We start from the raw sequence: 25958 nt of genomic DNA, 5'->3' as shown, positions 1-25958 counted from the left end.
CAGCTGAAACTCTCCCCACGGCCTGAGTTCAATCCCAGCGGAAGCTGGTTTCAGGCAGCCGTTGTCGGGTCGACTGAGCCTTCCATCCTCCCGAGGTCGGTAAAATGAGTACCCAGTTAGCTGGGGGAAAGGTAATAACGGCCGGGGAAGGCAACGGCAAACCACCCCGCTATAAGGCCTGCCAAGAAAACGTCAGCGAAAGCAGACGTCCCTCTAGGAGTCAGCAATGACTCAAGTGCTTTGCACGAGAGGTTCCTTTCCTTTCCTTTGTCGCCCCCAAACAGTGAGAGCCTACCTACAGAGGCGGGTGGCGGGTGTGGGGGAAGAAACCATCTAGTATAGTCGTCCTGGGACTGTACCACTTTTGAATGGAGGTGGGGGAGTGCTTCCACACGTGAAAGACACCCCATGCCCACAGGGCCGGTGCCAGACTATTTTGCTCCCTAAGCAAGGCAAGCTACTTGCACCCCCCCAAAATTTTTTTTGCTAACTTCAATTCAGCTGTTCAAGAAGAGTTTCTGAACTATTATATTTTCCTTTTATTATGTTTTTTCTTAAAACAGCTAATTTGTATAGAACTGTGTCCCTTAAAGGTCAGTACTGCGCCCCTCTGAGGTCTGCGCCCTCGGCGGCTCCCTAGTTGGCCTAATGGTAGCACCGGCCCTGTATGCCCACGGCAAGCTACAATGGAAGGGAGAAGCGGTATTTTAGCTTAGTTCTCTTCTCCCCAATGCGCGAGCTTTCTCTCTCTCTTTATAACCAGCAAACCAAAAGGAGGATGGACAGGTGAACCTCTTCAGACTACAGGTGGGGGTTTCTCATGATTGTGCAAGGTAGCTGAGCATCCGAGATGAACGAAAAGAGGGAATAGTCTCAGGATGCTATAAACGAGGTTACTGCTGAAAAGCCTGACGCGTTTCGGCCTCTTGCTTTTTAGTCTGCAGAAATTCTGTACAACAGCTTGTGTTGTGCTATAAACACCGGCACCCCAGTCGGTGGGGAAGGCCCTAATAAAAAGCCAAGGGGCCAAACATGTCGGGCTTGTCAGCAATACGTTCATTTATAGCAACCTGAGATTATTCTCTCGCCTTGGGTTCACATGATTGAACAAACTTAAACACACACACACACACACATTCACGCTTCCCTTGGCAAATAGGAAATTAGATGGCAAGGAGACGAGTTCTAGCGTAGCCTTCTCCCTGCAATGTAGTTTTCTGTGAATATCATATCATATATACAATATTATTCAATGATGTGAAGCCCACTTCTAAGCAGAAGTTGTATATCCCAGACTCTGGCTTACCACCTCAGTGACAAACTAGGGTTGCTCATGGGCCTGCCCTGTTCATATATAAAGCAGCGGACCAAAACAACTTAGGGTCAGGTTACTTTAAAGATCATCTTCCCCTATACAGACCCGTTAGAGATCACTTTGTACTTAAGGAGAGGCCCAGTTGTCCACGCCACCCCCACCCCCAAACAGACCCATCTGGCAGCAATATGGCCACAGGTCTTCTCTGTGGTGGCCCCCTCCCGTTGGAATGACCTCTGCGATAGGTCAGACACCAACCATCATGTGCTTTCAATGAAACTTACTTGTTTATCCTGGTTTTTCCCAACCATTAGCTTGTCGAAATGTTGTGTTTTGTTTTATAATTTGTTGTAATTGCTTCAGGATTTTGAAAATAGGAAGCGGTATATAAATATCCTAAAATGAAATAATACATAACGGTAACATCCAAAGGGGAGCTGAACCCTCCCTCCCCTTGTCTGCTTGCCTTACCCCTGGTCCCCCACCCCAGGTGCTTTTCTCCTAGTGTGAGAGCAGGAGGGGGAGAAAAGCAGCTGGGACAATGGACCACAGTGGTGGGGAAGGGTTCATCTCCCCTCACTCACATGCCCCATAAGCCGCGAATGTGGCAAATAATTCATCTGATGATTTACTTGGCCTGGCATGTTTCAAGGCCCTTTCTTTTCCTTTTCTCTAATCCTGGCTGGTTTCCCATCCTGGTGACTGCACTGTTTGTTTTATACTCTAAATGGTTTTGGTTTTTGTGAACCGCCCAGGGAGCTTCGGCAGTTGGGCAGTATAAAAATGCAATTAATAATAATAATAATAATAATAATAATAATAATAATAATAATCCTGGGCCGGGGCTTGGCATGGTCAGGCAATTGCCAGGGTCCAGATCCATCAAGGGCTTCACCAGCTGAGAGTCAGTGCAGACATCTTAGCACACACTATCTCCAACCTGTCCAAGGGCTAAAGCTCAACAGAGTGAGGCCCAGAGTCCACTCTTAACTATGCAAAGGGCTCTGGTGTAGTTCCTCTGTTCTTCTTTCCACCCCATCCTCCTGTCCCATGCTTCCGCTTCCCACATAAAAGCTCCCCCCAAGATGGAATTTCCCAACGTCCCTCCCCCCCAAAATCTGAAGCCAGTCCTGCTGATGCCAACAGTATGTGATGGAAGGATTTGTATCCAGTTCTGGGCACCACACTTCAAGAAGGATGTTGACAAGCCGGAGGGGGTTCAGAGGAGGGCAACAAGGATGATCAGGGGTCTGGAAACAAAGTCCTATGAGGAGAGATTGAAAGAGCTGGGCATGTGTAGCCTGGAGAAGAGAAGATTGAGGGGAGACATGATAGCACTCTTCAAATACTTGAAATGTTGTCACACAGAGGAGGGCCAGGATCTCTTCTCGATCCTCCCAGAGTGCAGGACACGGAATAATGGGCTCAAGTTACAGGAAGCTGGATTCCGGCTGGACATCAGGAAAAGCTTCTTGACTGTTAGAGCAGTATAACAATGGAACCAATTACCTAGGGAGGTTGTGGGCTCTCCCCCACGAGAGGCCTTCAAGAGGCACCTGGACAACGATCTTGTCAGGGATGCTTTAAGGTGGATTGCTGCATTGAGCAGGGGATTGGACTCGATGGCCCTATAGGCCCCTTCCAACCCTACTATTGTACGATTCTATGATTTCTTTATAAAAGCAAAACACTGCACATTTTGCATGGCCCGTCACTGCATCACCATGCCTTAAGTCTCCATCAGTATTGAAGGCCGTATGTCAGGCTTTCTAATGGCCTTTTAGCTAGAGGCATGGATGTCTATTGGCAGAGATTGGTCTCTGGCAGGGGCAGCGGCTTTCATTCCAAGGGATGCAGGTGGGTAATAATGGATGAGCTGTGAATGTCTGGGAACACTGTGATCTCTCTGTACCAAGATGTTCTTTGTGGTGCTGCTGCCGTTTAGAAACAGAGGAAGTTGAGCCATATAAAGCGAGTGCAGCAACATGTTCTCAGGAATTCAACGGGATGTGATTCAGTCTTCTGTTGACATCTGGTACTTTGCAATACCCACTCCAAGCAGCTGTATTTCAGGCGGTGATTTTGGTAGAATTGCAGCAGAAATGTCTCCCTGCCTGCTGGATTATTACATGTTTTATTAAGTTAATTTCCCAAGATCCTAAGGAGAGCCAGCGCAATGCAAGTGGCTGAAGTGTTGGCCTCAGACCTGGAGACCTGGCCTCTCAAATCAGCCACTTGCTGGGTGAGCTTGGGCCACTCGCTCGATCTCTAGCTAGCCTACTTTGCAGGGCTGTTGTGAGAATAGGCCGCTCTATTTTATCCCACCCTACCTCCAAATAACTCAATTAAAAATCATGTGTTCCTCGGTAGTAACTTTCAAGCTCACCCTCCAGATGTGTTAGACTACAACTCCCAGAATCCCTCAGGCAGCATAATCCAACCCACTGGGAGGGCACAAGATTGGGAAAAGCTGCCTTAGAAGAATTTACTTGTTGAGTTCACAGAGATGTCCCGGGGAATTTTTTCATGGATGCACAACCTTCATCCAGGGCTGGAGGGGGGAAAGCCAGGCGTGTGGGGCCCACAGCACTGCAGCTGATTGTATCACCCTCTGCCAGCTTCCTTTCTCAACCCCCACAGGGGACCGAGACTGTACATCACATGAGGGTTGTATCATTTGGCTTTTTTTATTATAAAAACTGAGAACTTAATGCACAGTCTATTTGCATTCCACCCCCAAGTTTTAAATCACTGAAGCTAACCTGCTCCGTCATTCTTCTTGTCTCGTCTCAAAATCAGCCCAGACAGGCAGCTGAAAGCTTTTCAATGCCTGCTCTGCAGATCAGGTTTGTATTCCCACCTCAGTACGTTAACGCAGGGGGGCAAAAGCTCTTTCAGCCCACGGGCCGAATTCCGTTTCGGCGAAGCATTCGGGAACTGCATTCCCATGGTGGACAGGGCTGAAGGGCAAAGGGGCAGGGCAAATATAAGGGTGTCCATACGGAAAAGAGGACAGGGCTCCTGTATCTTTAACAGTTGTACAGAAAAGGGAATTTCAGCAGGTGTCATTTGTATGCATGCAGCACCTGGTGGAATCTCCTCTCCATCACAACAGTTAAAGCTGCAGGAGCCCTGCCCTCTTGACCAGATACAAAAGAGAGGGCTCCTGCAGCTTTAACTGTTGTGATGGAGAGGGGATTTTACCAGGTAGAGTGACCAGATACAAAAGAGGGCAGGGCTCCTACAGCTTTAGCTGTTGCGATGAAGAGGAGATTTCACCAGGTGCTACATGCATACAAATGACCCCTGCCGAAATTCCCTTTTCTATACAACTGTTAAAGACTCAGGAGCCCTGTCCTCCTTTCCGTAGGGTCACCCTAAATAATACCAAAATTACCAGCCTATTGTAGCTTGAAGCTCTTACTGCTGGTAACTGAGCCTCGGGGGGAGGCGTTTTGTCCTTTTAGAATGGGGAAGAAACCACACAAAAGATGGGGGGAACAATTATTGGTCAGGGGGAAAGGGGAATCCTCCGGCATTGGGACACCCCCTCCTCCAGGCCTGAGGTTCTGCACCCCTGCGTTAGAGTACATCAATTCGGCTGCAGAGTGTCACAGGGTGAGCAAACGCCACCCACCAACAGGACATGCTTGGCTACGTTATTCACAGGACAGGATTCCCTGCCTTCTTACCCACTGTTCATCTGGACGTGGGGAACCTGTGATGGGCTTCACATACAGCTGGGTTGCTCCACCAAGGGGCGTCTTCCTACTTGCGGCCTGCCTGCCGCTCTCTGCACTAGCGGTCAAACCCCCTGGGCCCCAGGGCTGGGCCTTGTCGTGCCTCCAAATGGACGAAAGGGAGCGGGGAGAAGGAGTAGCACCAGATGGGAGAGCGAAAGCTCAATGGAGACTATGGGCCGGGTGGGGTGAAGTAAACTAAACGGAGAGCCCCTCTGAGCCTGTGCAGAGTGCATTTGATTCACCCCTGAGGAATCAGATTATTGGTACACACCTGAGACAAAGGGGCCAGACGTCCAGGTCAGTGGGAGTGGCCTGCAGGTGGTCTTAAAAGGCCCCGCCCCTCTTTGCAAAAATGAAAAAAGGAAGGCGTGGAAACAGAGGAGAGACGGTTCAGAGAGACCAGGAAGGTCTGAAGAGGAGGTTCTACAAGAGCACCATGTGTATGGGTGGGGTGGGGTGGAGGGAATGAAGGGGGAAACAATTACTCGAAGGCTGCACCAAAGGGTTGCCGCATTCTCCTGCTGGCCGGTCCCTTCCTTTAGCTGTATATAAAGTTTTGCAATCATTTCGTAGCCGGCTCGGGGTCAGCATGCGGCCCAAATGAAAGCCAGGATCCAAGCCAAGATTGGGGCTGCTTGGAGGGCTGATGCCCCACAGATGCACATCGGCCCCTGTCCTTCCGTGTGCCCCGGGTCAGGGGTGGGATCCCCCTGGCAATGCATCCAGTCGCGTGCGGTGGACCGCGGGTAGCCTGCGTCTGACTCCACGTTGCCGCCAGTAAAGCGCCAATAATGGCTATTTTTGAAGAAGTAGGTGTTGCCTGCAGAGGAAGACAAAAGTGGCAGGTGGGTGGCCGGGGATTTGAGGACAGCAGCGAGCACAGTCTGTGGCCAGTAGGGGGAGCCACAAGCCCCAAAGCACCTCTGCCCCACGCGAGGAGCTGCCGTTCCATTCCGAAACCTCCCAGAGTACAGTCAAAGCTGTTAACCAGGGGAACTATCAGCTGCAGGCGCCTTCCCCGCTTGCGACAAACTTTTTAAAAAGGTCTTTCATGCGAGATTTCGCCAAGTTAAGTATATGGGTTTCGTTTCTGCTCAAGCCCTTCCCTTGCTTTGCCAACAGGTCTTTGCCAAAGGGGAGTTTTGAGGGAGCTCAGATATATTATCCAGGATCCCTCCCTTGAATGTTCAGCTTTCAATTTAAAATCAAAGAATATGTTTCTAGAACTTTTATTGGTGGAGAGAACAAAAAGGGTGGAGAAAATATTCTACCCACTTGCCCAGTGAGAAGGAAACCCACTCCCATTGCTTGTCTGAAGTCATGCAACGGCATGAGGATGATTGACAAGGCCTAGGCACTTAAAAAAAATTTTTAAAGAAAAAATAAGATTAACTCTTATTATAGTAATGTTTAGTACAAGCACCAGACCACCCATCTTTAGATTCTGGTTATTCAGCATTGATTTCCAATTCCCCACAACAAACTGGTGTATCTCTAGACCGCTCCCCATGACACAAGGTTTCTGGCTACTGGCCAATTTGCCAGATTCATTTCTGTTGTTGCACAAGACCTGCTTTGAGTGGGTGTTCAGAGTTTGCCAGTGCAAATTTATATCCGTCTATTTAAAAGTAAGTACCATGAGTTTAATGGGACTTACTCCCAGGTAAGTGGGTACAAGATTGCAGCCTGGGTTAAGTTAGAATGGCAAGCTTCCAAGCAGCCATTTTTCCTTGGTCACCTATGGTGAGTTAGAATCGCTTACAAGAGACCACACAAAGGTGTTTATGTAAAGAGTAGGGAAGACTTAGCTCTTCTCTTCCTTCTTTCTGTTGATGTCAATCAGACTGCTTAAGAAAAAAAAGTGGCCTAATTTCTTCTGTGGATTTATTTGCAAAACTAAGAGACAGCAAGGATTTTCAAGACGTCCTTTGCAACCATGAGGACTAGAGAGTTGTCTTTAACTGAGTTTCAAGATTTTGCACCAAATATGGTGTTCTGCATTGCATACACAGATATGTGGAATATATACCATAGAATTATTTAACATTTAACTTGTGGAACTACATGCTGAACCAGTCAGGAACAGAATTGTTTGAGACTCCCTGCAAGGGGATATGCTTCACCCCAAACTTACCATCATTCCACCGAGTGACGTCATCCAGTTCAGGAGGTACCCCTTTCCAGAGGGTGACGGGCTTGGGGTATCCGGGTTCCACCTGGCCCAACTGGTCATCGTAACGCCAGTATTGACCCTTTTCTATGAGGTACGTCTTGCGATTGTGGGGCCACACAAATACAGCCCCAACAGCTGTGCCGCGAGGGAGGCCGAGGTCCGATGTGGGACGGGGGTAGCCTGGGTTGACCTGAGTATCTGTGAAAACCCAGTACTGGGACCCTGGAAGAAGGGGTTAGAGGGCGACATGGAGCAAGAAAAAGGCACGTTGCTAAAAGAGATCCTAGCAAGTTTGGATAAACAGCTTCCGTAGTGTACAAATGATTTTAACCACCCCTGCCTCTTTTCCTCTCTACTACAGACTCCCTAAAGTATTATTTGTATTGTGTTCAGAAACAATGAATTAAATGTGTACAGCCCCCAACAGCTCACTCATCCCCACTCCTTCTCTTTTTAGGAGACACCCTGCCGCAGGCCTGTATTAAGTGCCTGCCAGCAAGCTGTATAGAACCCTGTGAATAAACGGGTTAAGTTACCAATGTCCTCTGTGGAGCCTGAATCTAACAGTCAAGGTTCAACAGGCTTTATTATTTATAAATTGCACATGGCACAGAAGCCGTGTGCAATTTACGTGTGAAGTAAACACACTTTAAAAAACAAACAAACAGTGCAAATCAAGGCTAAATGAAACACAAAGTATGCCAGAAATTATGACACTCACAGCACATATTCAAAGGTATATAAGGTATATGTTAGTAGCTCCATTTCAAGATTCTTCCAGACAAAGGTTGTTATTATGCAATTGCCCTGCCTCAAACACAGAATTTTATGGGGCGGGGAGTCCATACATTGACCTGGTTCACACTTAACAGCAACCCAAAGTGGGGGTTGAATATGGGTTGTCCTGAAATTATGGTTTGATGTTGCCTCGTGGTTTGTCGATAAGTGCGAACCCTGCACTATGGTTTAAGTATGGGCTGTTAACCACGAGCAACCCAAAATTCACAACCTAACAATAAACCATGGGTTAAGGTTATCTTCCTGGGTTGTTGGTCCAGTCTCCCCTTTCTTCAATGTTAGACTGCACTCCACAGGCGTTGTTAGGCCTGGACCCATGGCCTTGAATCTATTTCTCATGGCCCTGGATCTTTTCCCCAGAGCTCTATTCGTTGCTGCTTCATTGCCATGCAGGGGGTGATTTTCCAGAGGGGATTGCAGCTAGGGAGGGAAAGGGTACCCCTCCCCCGCCTCTCCCAACTGCATGGCAAATAACCTTAGAAAAAATATTTCCATTTGTGCCAATGGGGATTTTCTCCAAAGCTTAGTGAACTCAAGGAAGGGGGGATTTCCAGGGGATCACAACTGGGGAAGGAAGGGTTACACCCCCTGTCCCTGTCGTGTCTCCCCCCATCCCCCCTCTGCAGGACAATTCAGCTTAGGAAAAGACCTTCCATTGATGCTACTGGAGAGATCACTCTCCCAATCCTTTGAGCGCCTAGCAATGCCCCTGCTGCTGCCTCTCCTTCCGAAGAGCCCCTGAGCCCCCATCTCTCTCACCGCCATGCCCCGCTCCACTCACCAATGAAGAACACGATTTGGCTGTCGTTGATGCGCTCGTACACGGCGTCAATAGCCGTGAAATCCTGGGGGAGGCCATTCCAGAACCGGAGGATCTGAGCCGGCTCCAGTGAAACCAGAGTCCGGGCTGCTTGCATCCGCCAGAAATGCTTCTCTGTGGAAAGGGTCAGGCAGTGTGTGGTTGGCCGGTGCAGAAGCCAAAGAGCAGAGGTGCTTCTGGATGCCTTCCCAAACCCACAGTCCCGCCCCTTCCCAAGGTGAACACACAGACAAGAAGAAGGGCTGGTCAGAGGACGTGGCAAGGGTGGAATGTGTGCGGAGGGTGGGGGAGGGAAGCGTGGACAAATAGCCTGGCTAAACCATGCCACTGCTTGCTGCCACTGTTGATAGGCGGCTGCTGAAAAAAAGATCCCTCTTCCTGTCCCGCGACACTCATGAACCTCACCATGCCGGACTTCTTTTGCATGTGAAATCCCACGGCAAATACCTGTGCTATTTGTAGCGTACATTCTTGGGGCCAGATGACGCGTGACTGGATTTCCCGAAAGCTGTGGGGTGGGGAGGGGGGGCTAGTAATTTGATTAGGGAAGTGGCATTTGGGCTAGGGCAAACTTCTCCAATCTGGGGCCCTCCCGATGTGGAGGGCTGCAACTCCCAAAATTCCCAGCCAGCATCGGCAAGAGCATTATGGGACACATCTGGAGGACATCTGGCTGGAGAAGTCTGGGCTATGGAGCATTTACCTCTAATACTACCCCATCCAACAGTTTCCCTGATCTAAATTACCCCCACACTGCCTGCCAGAGGTGTATCAGCCCACTTGGGAGAGGAAAAACCCAACTTCAGTATGGTTTCTGTCCTCCCCTCCTCCTGCAGGTAATAGGAGCCGGGGGGGGGATGATTTAGATCAGGGAAACAACACAGGGCGGGTTGGTTAAATGCCCCTCTCTCCATGGTAGCTGTGAAAAAAAGGAAAAGCTATTGGGAGATCCAGATCCATCTTTTCCATATCACGTGTGGTTTGGCCCTTGGAGAGAAGTTCACCCACCCATCTCCGTGCAACCATGACACAGAGTGGACAATTACTTAATCTTCTCATGAAGATTACTTAAGACTTCCCGAGGTATGCATTGAACAGCAATAACCATAAACATTCAATCAGGGCCTGAGGTGGGGCAGAAGCCCCATTATGCACCATGGGCAAGACGTGGGGATGGAGTCTGTTACTCCCCTTTACTCAGAGCTGAGGGAAGGCAAGACCGCGGTAATAGATCAGTGGGTTTCCATTAGGTGTAATACTTCGGGTGTCTCCCCCCACCCCCAATACCAGCTGATCTGGGTGGGTGGGTGGTGGAATTCCTCTGCTTTCCTTACTCCTGAAGAAGAAAACTTCTCCACGGATGTCAGCAACGGCATCAAAATGGCCCTGACAACGATCAGGCGACGGCTGCCGTGGCCTGAAAGGAAAAGAAGAATCTTTGAGGATTCAGGACTGAGGTTCAGTTAATTAGAATCCCAGGTTTGCCCAACCATGCCTACCTTTGACGTGGGCCGTGCCCCATTTCCACTAAGGAAAGGAAAGGAACCTCTCGTGCAAGCACTGAGTCATTACTGACTCTGGGAGGGACGCCAGCTTTCGCTGACGTTTTCTTGGCAGGCCTTGTAGCGGGGTGGTTTGCCGTTGCCTTCCCCGGCCGTGATTGCCTTTCCCCCAGCTAACTGGGCACTCATTTTACCAACCTCGGGAGGATGGAAGGCTGAGTCGACCCGAGCCGGCTGCCTGAAACCAGCTTCCGCTGGGATCGAACTCAGGCCGTGGGGAGAGTTTCAGCTGCAGAAACTGCTGCTTTACCGCTCTGTGCCACACGAGGCTCCTCATTTCCACTAAACCACCACTAATTTATTTATTTTATTTATTACATTTATATCCCACCTTTTTTCCTCCATAAGGAACCCAAGGCAGCGTACATAATCCTCCTCCTCCTCTCCATTTATCCTCACAACAACAACCCTGTGAGGTGGGTTGGGCTGAGAGTCTGTGACTGGCCCAAAGTCACCCAGTGGGTTTCCATGGCCAGGTGGGGACTAGAACCCGGCTCTCCCGACTTCCAGTCTGACACTCTAGCCACTACACCACACTGGCTCTCAATTTATATTGCTTTCCTAGTTTTGATCCAGCCTTGGTCTTGTTCCAGCTTTGGCTTTGTAGTACCTGGCATTATATAGAGAGTGTCTACACTGCACCAAGTCAAGAAAGGTTGGGGAGGGGATGTAAGAGTTAGCCGGGCCACCATCCCATAAAGAGCAGTACTCACCCTTGTGTGGGCTGGTATGGTGGTAGGTCAGGAATGGGGCGGGCTGTGGGGACTGGTAATGCTGGGACATCTTTATCTGGATGTGAACCAGCCTGACGCTTCCCTGCAGACGAGAAAACAAAAGCAAAGGAAGGACCAAGTTAAGAAGTAACAAACAAAAATACTCGCCCAAACATGGTGCTCTCTGACATGGAGAAAGAGAACAACTATTTAGGTGGAAAGGTGAAAGAAGAAGGAGAAGAAGGAGTGACTAAGGGCTTCTCTACACAAGGCTTTTATCCTGCAATCGAAATTGGATACTCACGGAATTTTGCAGGTCCTTTACATGACATTGACTATCACCAGGGCCTCTCCTGTGCTTTGTGGCCCTTTCTGTGGCTTTATTTGCAATGGAGAAAATGCAGTATTTTAAAATGGCTATTTTTCACTCCGAGTAATTACGGAGTTGCGCTATAACTGCAACTATACCACATCGCCATCTAGTGGCTGTATAATGAAACATATAGGACTTGCAGAGAAAGGAAAGCCCCAGAAAAAAGGCAGGGGAAGGCACATGTAAAGGGCTGATCTTACTCCTGCAAAAAGTCTGGAAGCAGAAGCCCTGGTAAAGCTGTGGGATAAAAACCCTGATGTAGAGAAGCCCTGTGGTTGCTTCCAGACAACGGTATTATTGTGGAATCACCATGTCCTACCCAACTCCATCTATTTATAATCCTCCTTTATTTCCCCAAAGCTGTAGAAAGCACAGCTCCTCACCATAGATTTGTTCAATTCCTATGGCATCGTCTTGCGGGAGACGGTACAGGTGGGGCAACCCAACTGGGCCCTGGTAATATGGGATCATGATGGACTCCTTGGCAGAAGAGTGAGCCAGTCCCAAGGCGTGACCAAACTCGTGCACTGCTACAGCGAAGAGATCCGTGCCATGACCTAAGGCGTCAGGAGAAAGGGGACACGTTACCCATGGCTTCGCTATTCTACTATAGCTTCTCTATGTGACCCGGTGGCTCCAGGGATGCCGTGTACCTGGTGACATGTTGTTTGGGTCATGAATCCACGTCTCTTCGTTATCGAAATGGGTGTCACCCGAAATGGGGTGTTCTCCGGGGAAGAAGGCATGGGCTAGGGTGCCTCCGGGCCCATCGAAAGGGTAGCTGTCTTTGTGATAGGCTTGGGTGAAGTCCACCAAGATGTCCGCTTGTGGAGAAATCACCTCGCGGAAGGTCAAGGCCGAGGAATTGCTCCAGGCCCGGAAAGCGTAGTAGAAAATGTTCCGGACGTGATCATTTGACAGCTGCGAGGAGCGGGGGAAGGAACGGACGCTGCAGCGTGGAAATGAGAACACAAGAACATGAGAAGAGTCCTGCTGGATCAGGCCGATGGCAGCCTTCCCAAACCCGGCTACAACTTCCAGCCAGCTACCCTAGATTTCAGACTACAATTCTCATCGCCCCGACCGTTGGCTGTGCTATAGTTGATGGGAATTGTAGTCCAAAAGATTTAGGACGTCAGGTTGGGGAAGGCTGCTATAGTCCAAACACATCAGGAGAGCCACTATCCATACCACCTTTGACCACTGGCCGAGGCTGATGGGAGTTGTAGTCCAACACACCCAAAATGTGCTGGGTTGGGGAAAGCTGGACAATGTAGACCAGCATCCTGTTTCCTGCAGTGGCCAACCAGAGGCCCCCGGGAAGCCCACAAGAAGAACTTGATTCCTGGCGCTTCCTCCAGCTCATATTCCCCCGGGAGCGGCATGCAGAGGTTGAAGGCGGAAAAGGAAGGCACTTGGTGACAACTGATAGGATGGAAGAGGCATCATAAGGACATAAGAAGAGCCCTGCTGGATCAGACCGAGGGTCCATCTAGCCCAGCACTCTGTTCACACAGTGGCCAACCAGCCATCGGCCAGGGATGAACAAGCAGGACATGGTGCAACAGCACCCTCCCACCTCTGTTCCCCAGCAACTGGTGCACACAGGCTTATTGCCTCGAATACTGGACATAGCACACAAGCATCAGGGCTAGTAGCCATTGATAGCCTTCGCCTCCAGGAATTTATCCAACCCCCTTTAAAAGCCATCCAGACTGGTGGCCATCACTACGTCTTGTGGTAGTGAGTTCCATAATTTAACTATGTGCTGTGTGAAGAAGGACTTCCTTTTATTTGTCCTGGTTCTCCCACCCATCAGCTTCATGGGATGACCCCATTGGGTTCTAGCATTTTGAGAGAGGGAGGAAAATGTCTCCCTATCGATATTCTCCATACCAAGTTATGGCGCAAGGAAAAAATGCAAGGTACAGTAGAATAAAAGAGAAAGGAGAAGAGAGAAAATAAAGTGGTGAGACACAGTGGAAATGTATTGGGATGTCAAAGCCAGGGATATGAGACTAGCAGGGAATGAAATAGGATTTAACCCACCCAACCCCACGTTTCCATTGGGGGTAAGCGGGGAGATTGGACTTTGCTTACTGCCACGTCAAGTCCTTCTTCTGCCAGACGTTGTCACTGAGCGCGTAGCGTCTCTTCCTGCGCCGCCGACGCATGAGCTCAGAGGTGCCGATGATGTCGGGGAGGGAGCAGCGGGGCTGGCTCATCATGTCCAAGGTCTTCTGGTCTGCAAAGGAGATGCGCTCAGAGAGGGCCGGCACAACGGATCTGCCAGGTCTTGGTTCTGACTAAGGCTGGATCTCCTTTCTCTGCTCAGAGCTGGGTAGATGAATCAAAGGTGCGTTGCGAGAGCACGGTGGGGATGTTCAGGTGGTACGGCCCCTCCCTGAAAAGGCATGTGCAGGTCCCACACCTGTTTGGAACACGATCTCACCCAGACACTTGCTCTAAGAATTAAACTGGGGATTGCTGGTTTCTCACAACTCTTTTCTGCTAATATCTTCACTGCCCCACTCTGACCCCTAGCCCACGTTCTGATGGCCACAGTACCCCACTTCTCTCTTGAACCTCCCAGCTGCCTTTTTGCCCAGAGATTGAGAGAGAGAGAGAGAGAACCATTTGCCTGGTATACCCAAAGAGGAATCTTTACACCCAGTAAAGCCCTCATTGAGTCCAAAGTCACATTTCTTATGTTAAAGGATCAAACGCTTCTGTCAAAGATCTTGGGTCAAGCATAATGAGGGTGGTGTAGTGGTTAGAGCAGACTTCCTCAACCTGGGGTGCTCCAGATGTGTTGGACTGCATCTCCCAGAATGCCCCAGCCAGCTGGCTGGGGCATTCTGGGAGTTGTAGTCCAACACATCTGGAGCGCCCCAGGTTGAGGAAGGCTGGGTTAGAGTATTGGTGTAAGAATCAGGAGATCTGGGTTCTAGTCCCCACTCAGCCATGGAAGCTCATTGGGTGACATTGGGCCAGTCACAGACTCTCAACCAACCTACCTCACAGGATTGTTGTTGTTGTTGTGAGGATAAAATGGAGAAGAGGAGGATTATGTATGCTGCCTTGGCTTCCTTGGAGGAAAACAGGCAGGATATAAATGCTAATAACAACGATGACAATAATAATCAACCATTTTGACCATCTTTTAAAAACCTACGTGGAAACCTTGTTTCTAAGGCTCTCTCCAGATTCAAATTTGATTTTAAAGCAAACTGTGGTAGCTCCATAATCAAGAGAAAGTGGCTTGAGGCTTTTACTCCATTTTGATTTGTAGCCAGAAGCAGAAGTGTTTTGAGGCAAACCCAGGCCTGCTGCATTTCCCCCTTTGTAGCCAACTAGGAAGTGAAATCTTTTGGTTTCCCCTTACTCTGTAGCCAGGACATCATAACAGTTTCAGCTCTGTATCTTTTCATTTCCTCCCAACCCTAACCCATATCTACCGCCCCCCCTTCCAGACCATTATTTTAACCGGTTTTATCTTTTATCCTTATTACATTTCTATCCTGCCTTTTTTGCCTCTTGCAAAGAACTCGCGGGGGCTGATGGGGTTTGCCTCCTTTCCATTTTATCCCTACGACAGGCCTATGGGCACGTTAGGCTGAGAGTCAGCGACAGGCCCAAAGACATCCAGTGAGCTTCACAGCAGAGTGTGGACTAAACCCCAAACTTCCTGAGGCCCAGCCCAACACTCTAACCTCTGCACAACACTGTCTCTCTGTTTTCACCAGCAACTGAGCTTTCTGTGGCTGCATAGCCTCCCAATACCCCATTTTGCCATTTCCATAGCTCCGCCTCCGGTTCTTTATTTGACAAACGCTAATTCCCTCCAACTTCTCTACTCTTCCATTTTCTCTCACTTTATTCTTAGAACTAGTTTACTAATCCACGCGCTGGTGTGTTAGTGGTGGTGAGCCGTTTCCTCTTTTGTTACTGGTACGTGTCTTAAGAACAAACTCTGTAAAAACTCTTTTGTTACTGGTACGTGACTTAAGAACAAACTCTGTAAAGAAAAAATAGTCTGTAGTTTCAGACTATTCCCTGGTTTGTTGAAATGCTGGGCAGAAATCTGCTGGGCGCACGCCCCATCCCTCTGGCAAAGTTTCCCCCTGGCCCCGCATTCGTCATTACATGCACACACATGTGAGCTGGCATGTGCGTGTGAACGAGGACACGCAGCGACAACAACGAGGCTGGGACGAAGCAGGCCCGCCTAAAATATTGTCTGCGTCAGCTTTTCCCCAGCCTGGGTTTCTCCAGATGTATTGGACTGCAACTCTCAGTAACCCCCAGCCAACTCAGGTTGGGGCGATATGTGTCCTTCTGAATTTGTATGATGTGCAAAAGACAAGATGTCCCCGCTTCCCAATTCTATACAGAAGCTGACGAGACTGGAATTGAAGCTTAGTTCAGCACTGGGGGACGGGACAGCGTCCTCTTCCATCAACCAGCCATGCCTGTCTTTCTCTTTCACACTTATGAAAGGCTCTCTGATGCAGGAGCCCTTCCAGAAAAAGAGGTCGCCACTCCTCTCCGCCCAACCACCCTTTCCCTTGGTGAACAGGCGTAACTGGACACCTGCTGGACCTCCGACCCTTCTAATCCCCGTACATACCCAGATTCCCGGTTGCAGGCAGTCCTGCAAACCTTTGCATTGTTTTGATGGCGCTGGTCAGTTCTCCTTGGGTTTGAAGACGGGCTGCTCTGGGATCTGGCTGAGGAAGGTAGCCATAGCGGGTCAGCCACTCCTGTGAGAACACAATTAGCGTTGCTGGATTAGTCCGTAGGCAGGGCTCCTGTGCCACTTGACAGGGAGAAATTCAAACGTTGCTGTTTTGCTGCCAACATGATAATGTATGTAGGGCCTGTTCAGAAGACACCTTAAACCCTGCTGGTTAAAGCTTTTGATTTAAGGCAGCAGGGTTTAAGGCGTCTTGGGCGATGCGTTTTGCTAAACCCTGCTCACTCACTAACCCCAATCGGACCGTCTGCAACAGGGTTAGCAGCTCTAACTGGGCTTAAAGTGTTGTGTGCAACAGCATGGCTTGTGGTTAGTGCTAACCCCAGAGAACCACAGTTTTGCTAACCACAGAGCCTGATGGGTCATTTGAACAGGCCCATAGTGATGGGGCAGCCGGTGTGGCATAGTGGTCAGAGTACTGGACTGGGACCCAGGAGTCCCGGGTTCTAGTTCCCACTCAGCCATGAAGCATTTTTGGGTGACTTTGGTCCAGTCACTGACTCTTTGCCTAACCCACCCCACAGGGTTGTTGTGAGGATAAAAAGAAGAGATGGAGGATCACATATGCTGCCTTAAGAGTCCTTGGAGGAAAGATGGGATAGAAATGTAATAAATAAATAGTGAAAACATCATCTGTCGGAGTCTCAAAGATCCTGACAGGAAAAAAATCTGGCAAATCTATGAAGGAGTAGGGATGGCCCAAGACATTTTGCTGCCTGAGGTGGACAAGATGGCATCACATACTCCCATCACTCATTCCATATGCAGAAGCTGATGGATTTTATTTATTTTTTATATCTTTTATATTTTTAATCCACTCAATAACAAACATCTCCTGGGCGGATGACAACCGCTAAAAATGAACTCATGGCTCCTACCGACAGAGGCCCTGGCTGGGGCTGCAGAGCTGAAGAGAAGCACACCCAGGCTTCTGCGATTGGACAGGGGACACACAGGGCCTGCTTCTCAGAATAACGTCAAGCCAAGGGGGAGACCAATGGGCCCCTTCCAGAGGCCAGAGAGAAGGAGGAATTGTGGGGAGCACTCTGCCCTCCCTGACAGAAAGACCACTGAGCTCCAAATGGACCGTTGTCCTGGGACTGCAGATGCAAGGAGAAAGAATGCACTGGCCCCCATCTGTCGGTGGAGGAACAAGAGCCTCATTCAAGCCAGAGCCCAGCAAGGGAAGATTGGCCTGACCTGAAGTGCATTTAAATGCCCACTCATATCGCTCACCACTTTTCGGGCCTTGAAAAACGGATCTCTCCCCCAGGGGAAGCTGGTGGCTCTGAAGTCAGTGGGGTGATGAATCCATTCTGGGTTTCAGTCAGAACTCTAAAGGAGCTGTCCAAGGTTCTGAACCCAGTTTGGGGATAGAGTGCTGCACCTTAGGTAGGTCCTTTGGAATTCTAACTGGTTCTGTCTGAAACCCAGCACGGATGCACACACCCCTCCCACTGACATTGGAAGCCCCAACCTCCACGGCTCTCTCTCTCCTTTTCCTTTTCCCTCCGCCCCACCTTTCCTTGTATGTCTTGTCAATTTAATGTGTAAATCTGAGGGCAGAGTGCCCCCCTTTTTTATTTCATAGACGAGAATCACTGCAGGGGGGGGATCTACACTACTGCTTTAAAGCGCTTTATAACAGTTTTGACAACTGTTGGGGCCCTGGACACACTGCATATACAGGTTTCAAAACGTTTTCAAAGTGCTTTAAAGCGCTTTAAAAGCAATAGTGGAGACAACGATTGTCTGAAAAGCAGGTTAAAAATACAGCAAATAATAAATAGAATATTATACAATATTTCAACTCTGGGGGATGGGGCAGTGTCTTCTACTGCACCCGAGGACAGTGGAGTAGGTTAGGCCATGCAGGGCAGGCTGTGGGGCACGCATCGCTCTGTACTCCAATGGAGGGGAATGGGGGGGGCTCAGAAGAAATGGGGTTCTGCTGTTCCCCCCCCCATATACCTAATGGTAGGTCCAGCCCTGTTAAGTGGTTTTATATGGGTATTCCCATCCAGTGTGGTCTAAAGACTGAGGAAAATATGAGGGGGGACCCTCCCCAATTCTTTCAACACATGTTTGTCCTTCTAAGGGTGCAATCCTATGCATGTTTAGACAGGGGGAAAAGGCTACAACTCCCAGCTATGGCTGGGGCATGGTAGGAGTTGTAGGTCCTTTTTTTCTGTCTAAGAATGCATAGGATTGTGTCTTAATATATTTTGGTGATTATGAGAACAGATATTCTTCCCCAGAACGTCTTGAGGGGATTCCCAGCTTCCCCTTTAGCTTCTTTGAAGTAACGGACTCCTTCCTTGTCACTTCAGGGGAAAGGGGAAGAGGAAAGCGCTTGAGCTCCTCACGCTCATCCAGAGAAAGAGGCTCAGCTGCAAGGCCTTAAAACAGCTGGCCCCTTCTTTCAAGCACCGTCAAGGCACTTCCAGATGGAGGCTACCAAACAAAATGGACCAGGTGCCACTCTTCCATTTCTTCCCCTCCTTAATGGGTTCTGTGAGATAAGGGGGAAAGGGGAAAGAAGTGGTGGAAAACCACCCGAGAGTTAAAAAATGGAAGACATCGTTGTGGGGACCTCTACAAAAGCATGTGAATGAGGCAGGGCGATAGCATGATAAAAGCTTCATCAGGACAAAACACCCTAAAGGCACAATCTTATGCCTATTTAGACAGCCGGGGTGGGTGGGTGAAAGCCTGCAACTCCCATCAGACCTAGCCAACATAGCCAATGGTGAGGCATGATGGGAGTTGCACTCCAACAAGATCTGCTGGGCAACGTCTTCCCCATCCCTGATGTAGAAGGAGGTGGTTTCCCCACCTTAAAATATGGATTGGGGGAGGGATTCTCTCTTGCTTCAATTCCCCCTGGAATCAGAAATGGTACAGTCTAGGATCAGCTTTGCAACCAGATGAGCTGTTGGCATTTGGTCCATGCTCACATGGTCCAATCCTTTATGGTGTGTGTGTGGCTTCCAGCAAGTTGCAGCTGGCTACTTTGCGTAATTCCCCTTAGCGTGTGTCTCCCACCGCTATCCTAGCTTGGGAAAGGGGCACGGCTCAGTGACAGAGGTTCAATCCCTGGCATGTCCAACCAAAAAAAAAAGGAGGGGAGACATGATAGCACCATTCAAATACTTAAAAGGTCACACAGAGGGCCAGGATCTCTTCTTGATCCTCCCAGAGTGCAGGACACAGAATAATGGGCTCAAGTTACAGGAAGTCAGATTCCAGCTGGACATCAGGAAAAACTTCCTGACTGTAAGAGCAGTACGACAATGGAACCAATGACCTAGGGAGGTTGTGGGCTTTCCCACACTGGAGACATTCAAGAGGCAGCTAGACAACCATCTGTCAGGGATGCTGTAGGGTGGATTCCTGCATGGAGCAGGGGGTTGGACTCGATGGCCTTATAGGCCCCTTCCAACTCTACTATTCTACGATTCTAGGATCTCTAGTAGGCGCCCCAAACCTTGGAGAACTGTTGCCACTCAGAGTGGACAGTGCTAGGCCAGATGGACCAAAGGTAGGATTCAGGTGACATTTCCCCCCTCCAGTCCCAGCAGAGCGCAGCACAGAGACCAAGGGTTGGATCTAAGTGGGGAACCTCTCAGCAACACCATCTCGGCTGGAGGGCTTGTTCTGAGAGAGCTTCCTCCATTCCCGATTCACCACAGCCCCCTGCCCGGCTCAAAGGCTCCTTTGTTGCATTCCTTGAAGGCCGCTGCGGAATCCAAGAGCCGCCCCCTGCTTTCTCTGGACCCCCGTGACCTCCTCACTTTCCAGGATGGGTCATTCTTCCTCCATCTATATATAAATGCACACACACACACACACACACACACACACACACACACAAACCCCATCAACCGCACACACATCCCCCGCTGTTTCCAGCTGGTGGTAGGGTCAAGCTGCTAATGGAAATGACTTTGCAGAGGAAGGAAGCACAAAAAAGCAGCCGCAAGAGATAGCAGAGAGGTAATTGCAAGTGAGGATTGCCAGATCCTGAGATGAACTAGTTCAGAGGAGGTGTCTATTGCGCCCACCTCCTGAGCAGAGAGGAGCACGCAGGAAACCTGAGCCACGGAAATGACGCTAAAAATGGGGGCGGCAGGTGGGCAAAGGGGGTGCCTTGCAATTTCCTGCATTACTGCAAACCCTGCCGCAAAGTGTATTATTAATCATTCATACGAAACCACTTTTGGAAACGTGCAGAACCCTGTGCAATATTTATTGCGCTTGTCCTCACGAGAGCCCCGAGCGAGGGGTTGCTCTTATTTTGGTTTCACGGAGTGAGAACTGAGGCAGAACAGCAGAAGAGCCCTGGTGGATCAGAGCAAAGGGCCACCCAGTCCAGCATTCAGTTTGCCACAGTGGCCAGTCAGATGCCTGCAGGCGGACACAGGAAAGCAATATCCCTCTGTCCTGTCCTGTTGCTCCCTTCCCGTGAATGGTATTCTGTAGCGCCCGCCTTTGAACGAGGGGCAGCTTTTAATTGGCATTGTAATTAATCTTGCCATTAGCATCAATGGAAGGCTTTTTTTCTAAGCTTAATTGCCATGCGGAGGGGGGATTTGGCTGGGGTGGGGGCAGTTCACAGGGAACAGAAGGCCTTATCTTTTCCTCTCCAGTTGGACTCTTCCTGGAAATCCTTCCCCCCACCCCCGTATGACAGATAAACTGGGTGGAAAAAATGTTCATTGCCATCAATGGACCCTTAAGGTTGTGGGGAATGGACCCCACAGGAGCAACAGGAGAGAGTTTCAGGGCTGCCCCCCACCCCCCAGAGGCCAGACCACGCAACACCCCTGCTCAGAACTAGGGATGGATGAAAAATTTGTTCTCTTCATATTTTAAAATGAAGTTATCAAATTCACACTTCCTGAACCTACACAGGAACTGGAACGCAATTATACGCCACCATTTCACTTTTCAGAATTTTGCAACGCGGTTTGAAAATATTAACCAAAAAATGCATGCAAAAATGTGTACACTACCAAAAAATGCACACAAAATGCATGTATTATGAGAAAATGCACACAAAAATGAGTATATTGTGGAAAAGTGGGCCCCGAACACATGCGTTACAGGAATGTGTGTGCACAAGTCTTTCTTTTAGGGGGAAATCGCTTGCAAAAAAGGTCTATATTTGGGAAAGTGTGTACAACGGTGTGTGTATACGTTGAGATGCAAGTACAAAAACCTGCACGTTATGAGAAATTTGCATGAACACACGTAGAAAGCTTTTGTGGAGTTTTTAAAAAGAATGACAAAGCAATGCGAAAATAGGACGGCATGTGATGGAATTGATGTTGAAAGAAAATGGAAGGAACGGAGTACATGGATGTTCCATGTGCCACCAGGGCCAGTAGCTGCTGGTAGACCTATCCTTTGTGACAGGGCTGGGGAACCTCTGGACCTCCAGATGTTGTTGGGATTCCAACTTACATCAATCCCAAGCCAGTAGTCAGGGTTGATGGGAGCTGCAGTTCAATATTATCTGGAGGGATGCAGATTTCCCACCCTGCTTTATAGTTGTCTAATCTCCATTCACAGCCATCTAAACCAGCAGCCAATTAATTCCACAAATTATTTATGGGTTAAGAACATAAGAGGAGCCCTGCTGGATCAGACCGAGGGTCCATCTAGTCCAGCACTCTGTTCGCACAGTGGCCAACCAGCCGTCGGCCAGGGACCAACAAAGCAGGACACGGTGCAACAACACCCTCCCACCCATGCTCCCCAGCAACTGGTGCACACAGGCTTACTGCCTCTGATATTGGCGGTAGCACACAACCATCAGGGCAAGTAGCCATTGATAGCCTTCTCCTCCAGGAATTTATCCAACCCCCTTTTAAAGCCATTCAAACTGGTGGCCATCACTGCATCACATGGTAGTGAGTTCCATAATTTACCTATGCACTGTGTGAAGAAGGACTTCCTTTTATTTGTCCTGAAGCAGCATGAAGCAGCAAAGGAATCGTGGCTCAGGCAAAGAGCAGAGCCCACGGAGTTTGATTTGCTGCCCAAATCTAGCATCTGCATCCAATCTAGACCATAGTGCCTCTCAAACAGCAATTAGGTGTGCTACAAATTATAGGTGCCTTCCGGGGGAACAGTTGGAGGTTACTCAAGCAAGTGAGCCAAAATGCATGTTAAAGGAAGTAGCAGTAAAATCCCAAGGTTTCGAGCTAGTTTGATTTTGAGCAGGGTGTGGGGGATAATGTTCCAGCTGCCAGTTATGGCAGACAACCCAAATGCATCAGCATGTTCATAAATGCCCAACACATCTTGTCCCCTAGCAGGCCACCGCAATGTGGTCGCTACGATACAGAAAGAGAAGCATTTCCCACAAAAAAAACCCATCCAGGTTCTGATCAATGTGGCTCGTTCATTTGTGTTATACACACAGGAAATCCAACTGCCATGGTTAGCGGGTTTGGAGAAAATGCCCCATGTGTTCTGAAAGGAAATTAAGGGGTGGGCGCACTGCCTCACGCCAGACGCCCACATCTGTTTGGGACAGTCCCCAGTGGTTCACAATCATGAATAAAGGCTGTCTCCCAATCTCTGAAGTCTGCCTATAATATGAGCCGGGCTGGGCATCTTCATCAACCTGGTGTGGCTGTGCTGACTGCAGCCCCTACCAGCCCCCGGGGATGATAGTGTTTGTAGTCCAACACAACTGTGGATGCTGCTTAAGTATACTTCCCACCTCTCTTTGCGTGCCCCCTGTGCAATGTTTAAGAGCTGCAAAACCAACAGAAATTGAAAAGAAATGCAGCTGTGTCCACTCACACGCAGAGACACGGTGGTAGGAACTGTTGCTTCTGCTGAAGAGTTGGCACCCAACTATTAAAAGCACAGGAGCCCTGCCAGAAAAAAAGTAGGGCAACTCCAGGCTTAAGAGGGGCTTGTAGACGCCAGCAAACCAGTCCAAAGCTGCTTTCTGCTCCCCAGTGGACAGAGGTTGAAAGCCAGCGCTACGTCGATTAAGTGAAAAGGAACAGAGCTCTCAAAGTGTGCTTATCACAAGTTGCACGGATGGATCTGGAAGGGAAATGCGTTCTGGACGTGCGTTCTGCTCAGGGGCATGAGCCCCAGCTGATGCTGGCAAGATCATAGAATCATAGAATAGCAGAGTTGGAAGGGGCCTACAAGGCCATCGAGTCCAACCCCCTGCTCAATGCAGGAATCCACCCTAAAGCATCCCTGACAGATGCTTGTCCAGCTGCCTCTTGAAGGTCTCTAGTGTGGGAGAGCCCACAACCTCCCTAGGTAACTGATTCCATTGTCGTACTGCTCTAATAGTCAGGAAATTTTCCTGATGTCCAGCTGGAATCTGGCTTCCTTTAACTTGAGCCCGTTATTCCGTGTCCTGCACTCTGGGAGGATCGAGAAAAGATCCTGGCCCTCCTCTGTGTGACAACCTTTTAAGTATTTGAAGAGTGCTATCATGTCTCCCCTCAATCTTCTCTTCTCCAGGCTAAACATGCCCAGTTCTTTCAGTCTTTCAGGTTTATCGAAATAAACCTGCTGCGGCTTTTCAGTTTCAGGAAGAACAGGCCCAGGACAGCAAGCAGGCTTTCTTCGAAGCAACGAAGCGGCACAGCGTTAGAGCGGGAACTTCTCACGCAAGAGGGCCTTCCCCAAAGTGGCACCCACCAGATGTGCTGGGCTACAGTTGCCATCATCACCAGGCAGCATGATGATGTACCCAAGGGAGGGCCTCAGGTCGAGGCCCTCTGGTCTCTCTCACTGTGTTAGCATCAAAGGGTGTAGGCAGAGAGTCCACTTCTCGGATGAAGATGATTGCCTTCCATTTCTTTTGCATTTCCTTTCTCGGGGGGGGGGGGAGTGTCTTTGGGGTGGGTGGGGAAAAATCAGATATTTTGACATGGGAGCGGCAAGCACCCCCAAAGAAAGGAGGGGACCCATTTCAGCCATGGCTTTGTTAACTGAACCGATGTGGTAACTAAGGGTTTGGGGCGATCTGTGAGATGCAAAGCTAAAAACAGGGGAAGGATCCCAATGGCGAGTGAATCCTTGCAATCTAACCGCACCGAATGCACGGATTCACTCCTACATCAAGAGGACTGCTATTCTTTGAACCTGCTGCTATGCATGTTCAAAAAGCCCTTTTAGATTCCACCCCCCCACACACAAATTAAGTGGATTTTTCTGGTACCTAAGGAGAAAAAAAACTACTAAAAAGCATGATTAAACTCATCGAAGCAGAAATGATAGGCAGATGGAGGTAGAAGTCTCAGCTCTCTTCCAGTAACAGGATAAAAGACATCCTTTTCCAGAGGTGTAAATGAGTGTGTTTATGAGGGGAGTAATAGGATCCAGGGAGCAATTTACCTCTAGATCAGTGTGGCTGGAGGGAAGGAGGAAATGGGCATGAAAGGGATCAATGATTTCCCGACTGCAGGCGGTTTGTAACACGAAACTCCAAGGGGATGGGTCGATTTGAACCCTCTTTCTTGGGCAAGCGAGACAAAAGCAGTAGCTCCAGCCCTCCCAATTCCCAGAGAACCCAGGAGTCCTGCGCCCCCTTATTCCAGATCCTTGGATATATGTCTTTTCAAACTTCTAGAGAAATGTTTTCACCGTCCCCACCCCCTCGGCCAGCCCCCTTACACCCCATTTTCTTCCCAGAGGGTCTTGGGGGGCATCTTACTGCCCCAGCTCTGACCCCAATAATTTCCTAGGGAACCCAGCTGTCCCTCCTTCTCCTCTTTCTCGTTCCTAATACCAGAGACTTCTCTTTTCCCAGCAAACAACTACAGGAGTCTAGGCTCTCAGGACCCCTTTGCTCTAATTCCCTGGACAATACCTCCCCCTCCCCGCGCGCTCTTTCCTTGCCTTCTCAAGAACCCAGGCGTCCTGCACTCACCAGCCCTTTGCTGATCTCGTGGGTACTGGATGGTCCTGCCCTGCCCTGGGCGATGAGGCAGAGAGAAGCCAGGAGAACCACCACCAGCAGGCGCATCTTAAGCTCGTAGCGATGCCTCTAAGCCACGCCGCCCTATATACGAGCTTCCCCGCCCCCCTTCCTGTCTCACTTCTCTCTGGGTGTGTAGATCTAGAGGGATGGGGCGGGGGGGGGGGGGTTGGAGAAAAGATGGGAAGCAAGACTTCTGGGCTTACAGTGCGGGATCTATTAGGGAAAGCAAAAGCTGAGGGGCGTTGCTACGTCTGAGCCGAGCCTCCACCCCTGAATCTGTGTCCCACAGCCCTGGGTCTGATCCCCAAAGCGCTAAGTGTACATTGGTGCCAATGGAAGCATCCCCAGTATAGTTGCCATGTAAGGAGCAATTTTCAAGGTGGTTTTTTTTTTTACAGCTGGGGAGGGAAGGGTTAACCACCCTCCCCACACGCTGCAATGCCCCTCCAGCCCCCCTCCCCTTGCACATGGCATTTAAGCTTAGGAAAAAAATGTATCTTTCCCTTGGTTCCAATGGGAGGTTTTTCTTAAGCTTAGCTGTCATCCCGGGGTGGGTGGGGGTCACAGTCAGGGAGAAAAGGGGACTCCAAGACCCCCTGCGCACCACGCCCTGCCCAAAGATGCAATTAGGCTTAGAAACAAAGCCTTCCATTGATATCAATGAAAGTTTGGGCCCCGATTCTTTTAAGTTCCTAGCGAAGCCCCTGGAGGAGGTGCAGGACTCCTGGGTCCTTGAA

General features: G+C 49.5%; 1 protein-coding gene across 1 annotated transcript; it reads right to left on the bottom strand.

The window, feature by feature from the left end:
* Window positions 1–5510: 5510 nt before the first annotated feature.
* On the bottom strand, window positions 5511–25266 carry MMP25 (matrix metallopeptidase 25). Its single transcript, XM_063137635.1, has 10 exons — window positions 25171–25266; window positions 16128–16260; window positions 13598–13742; window positions 12151–12446; window positions 11881–12054; window positions 11125–11227; window positions 10184–10266; window positions 8811–8963; window positions 7193–7453; window positions 5511–5878 (listed from the first exon to the last, which is right to left on the bottom strand). The coding sequence occupies exons 1-10, from the start codon at window positions 25264–25266 to the stop codon at window positions 5643–5645; spliced, it is 1680 nt and encodes a 559-aa protein (XP_062993705.1). The 3' UTR covers window positions 5511–5642.
* Between the last annotated feature and the right edge of the window lie 692 nt (window positions 25267–25958).

The sequence above is a fragment of the Elgaria multicarinata genome, chromosome 11 (assembly GCF_023053635.1).
Source record: "Elgaria multicarinata webbii isolate HBS135686 ecotype San Diego chromosome 11, rElgMul1.1.pri, whole genome shotgun sequence".
NCBI classification, from domain to species: domain Eukaryota; kingdom Metazoa; phylum Chordata; class Lepidosauria; order Squamata; family Anguidae; genus Elgaria; species Elgaria multicarinata.
The sequence above is the reverse complement of the archived record's forward strand: the minus strand, read 5'-3'. Positions and strand labels throughout refer to the sequence as shown.

What these genes read in the sequence shown, in the direction of transcription:
- MMP25 (XM_063137635.1), bottom strand. Translation starts at nt 25,266, where the DNA reads ATGCGCCTGCTGGTGGTGGTTCTCCTGGCTTCTCTCTGCCTCATCGCC. An exon ending in AAGAAGGACTTGACGTGGCA is followed by an intron (nt 12,447 to 13,597) that starts GTAAGCAAAGTC and finishes TCCACGCTGCAG; the next exon opens with CGTCCGTTCCTTCCCCCGCT. An exon ending in AGGAATTGAACAAATCTATG is followed by an intron (nt 11,228 to 11,880) that starts GTGAGGAGCTGT and finishes TCTCGTCTGCAG; the next exon opens with GGAAGCGTCAGGCTGGTTCA.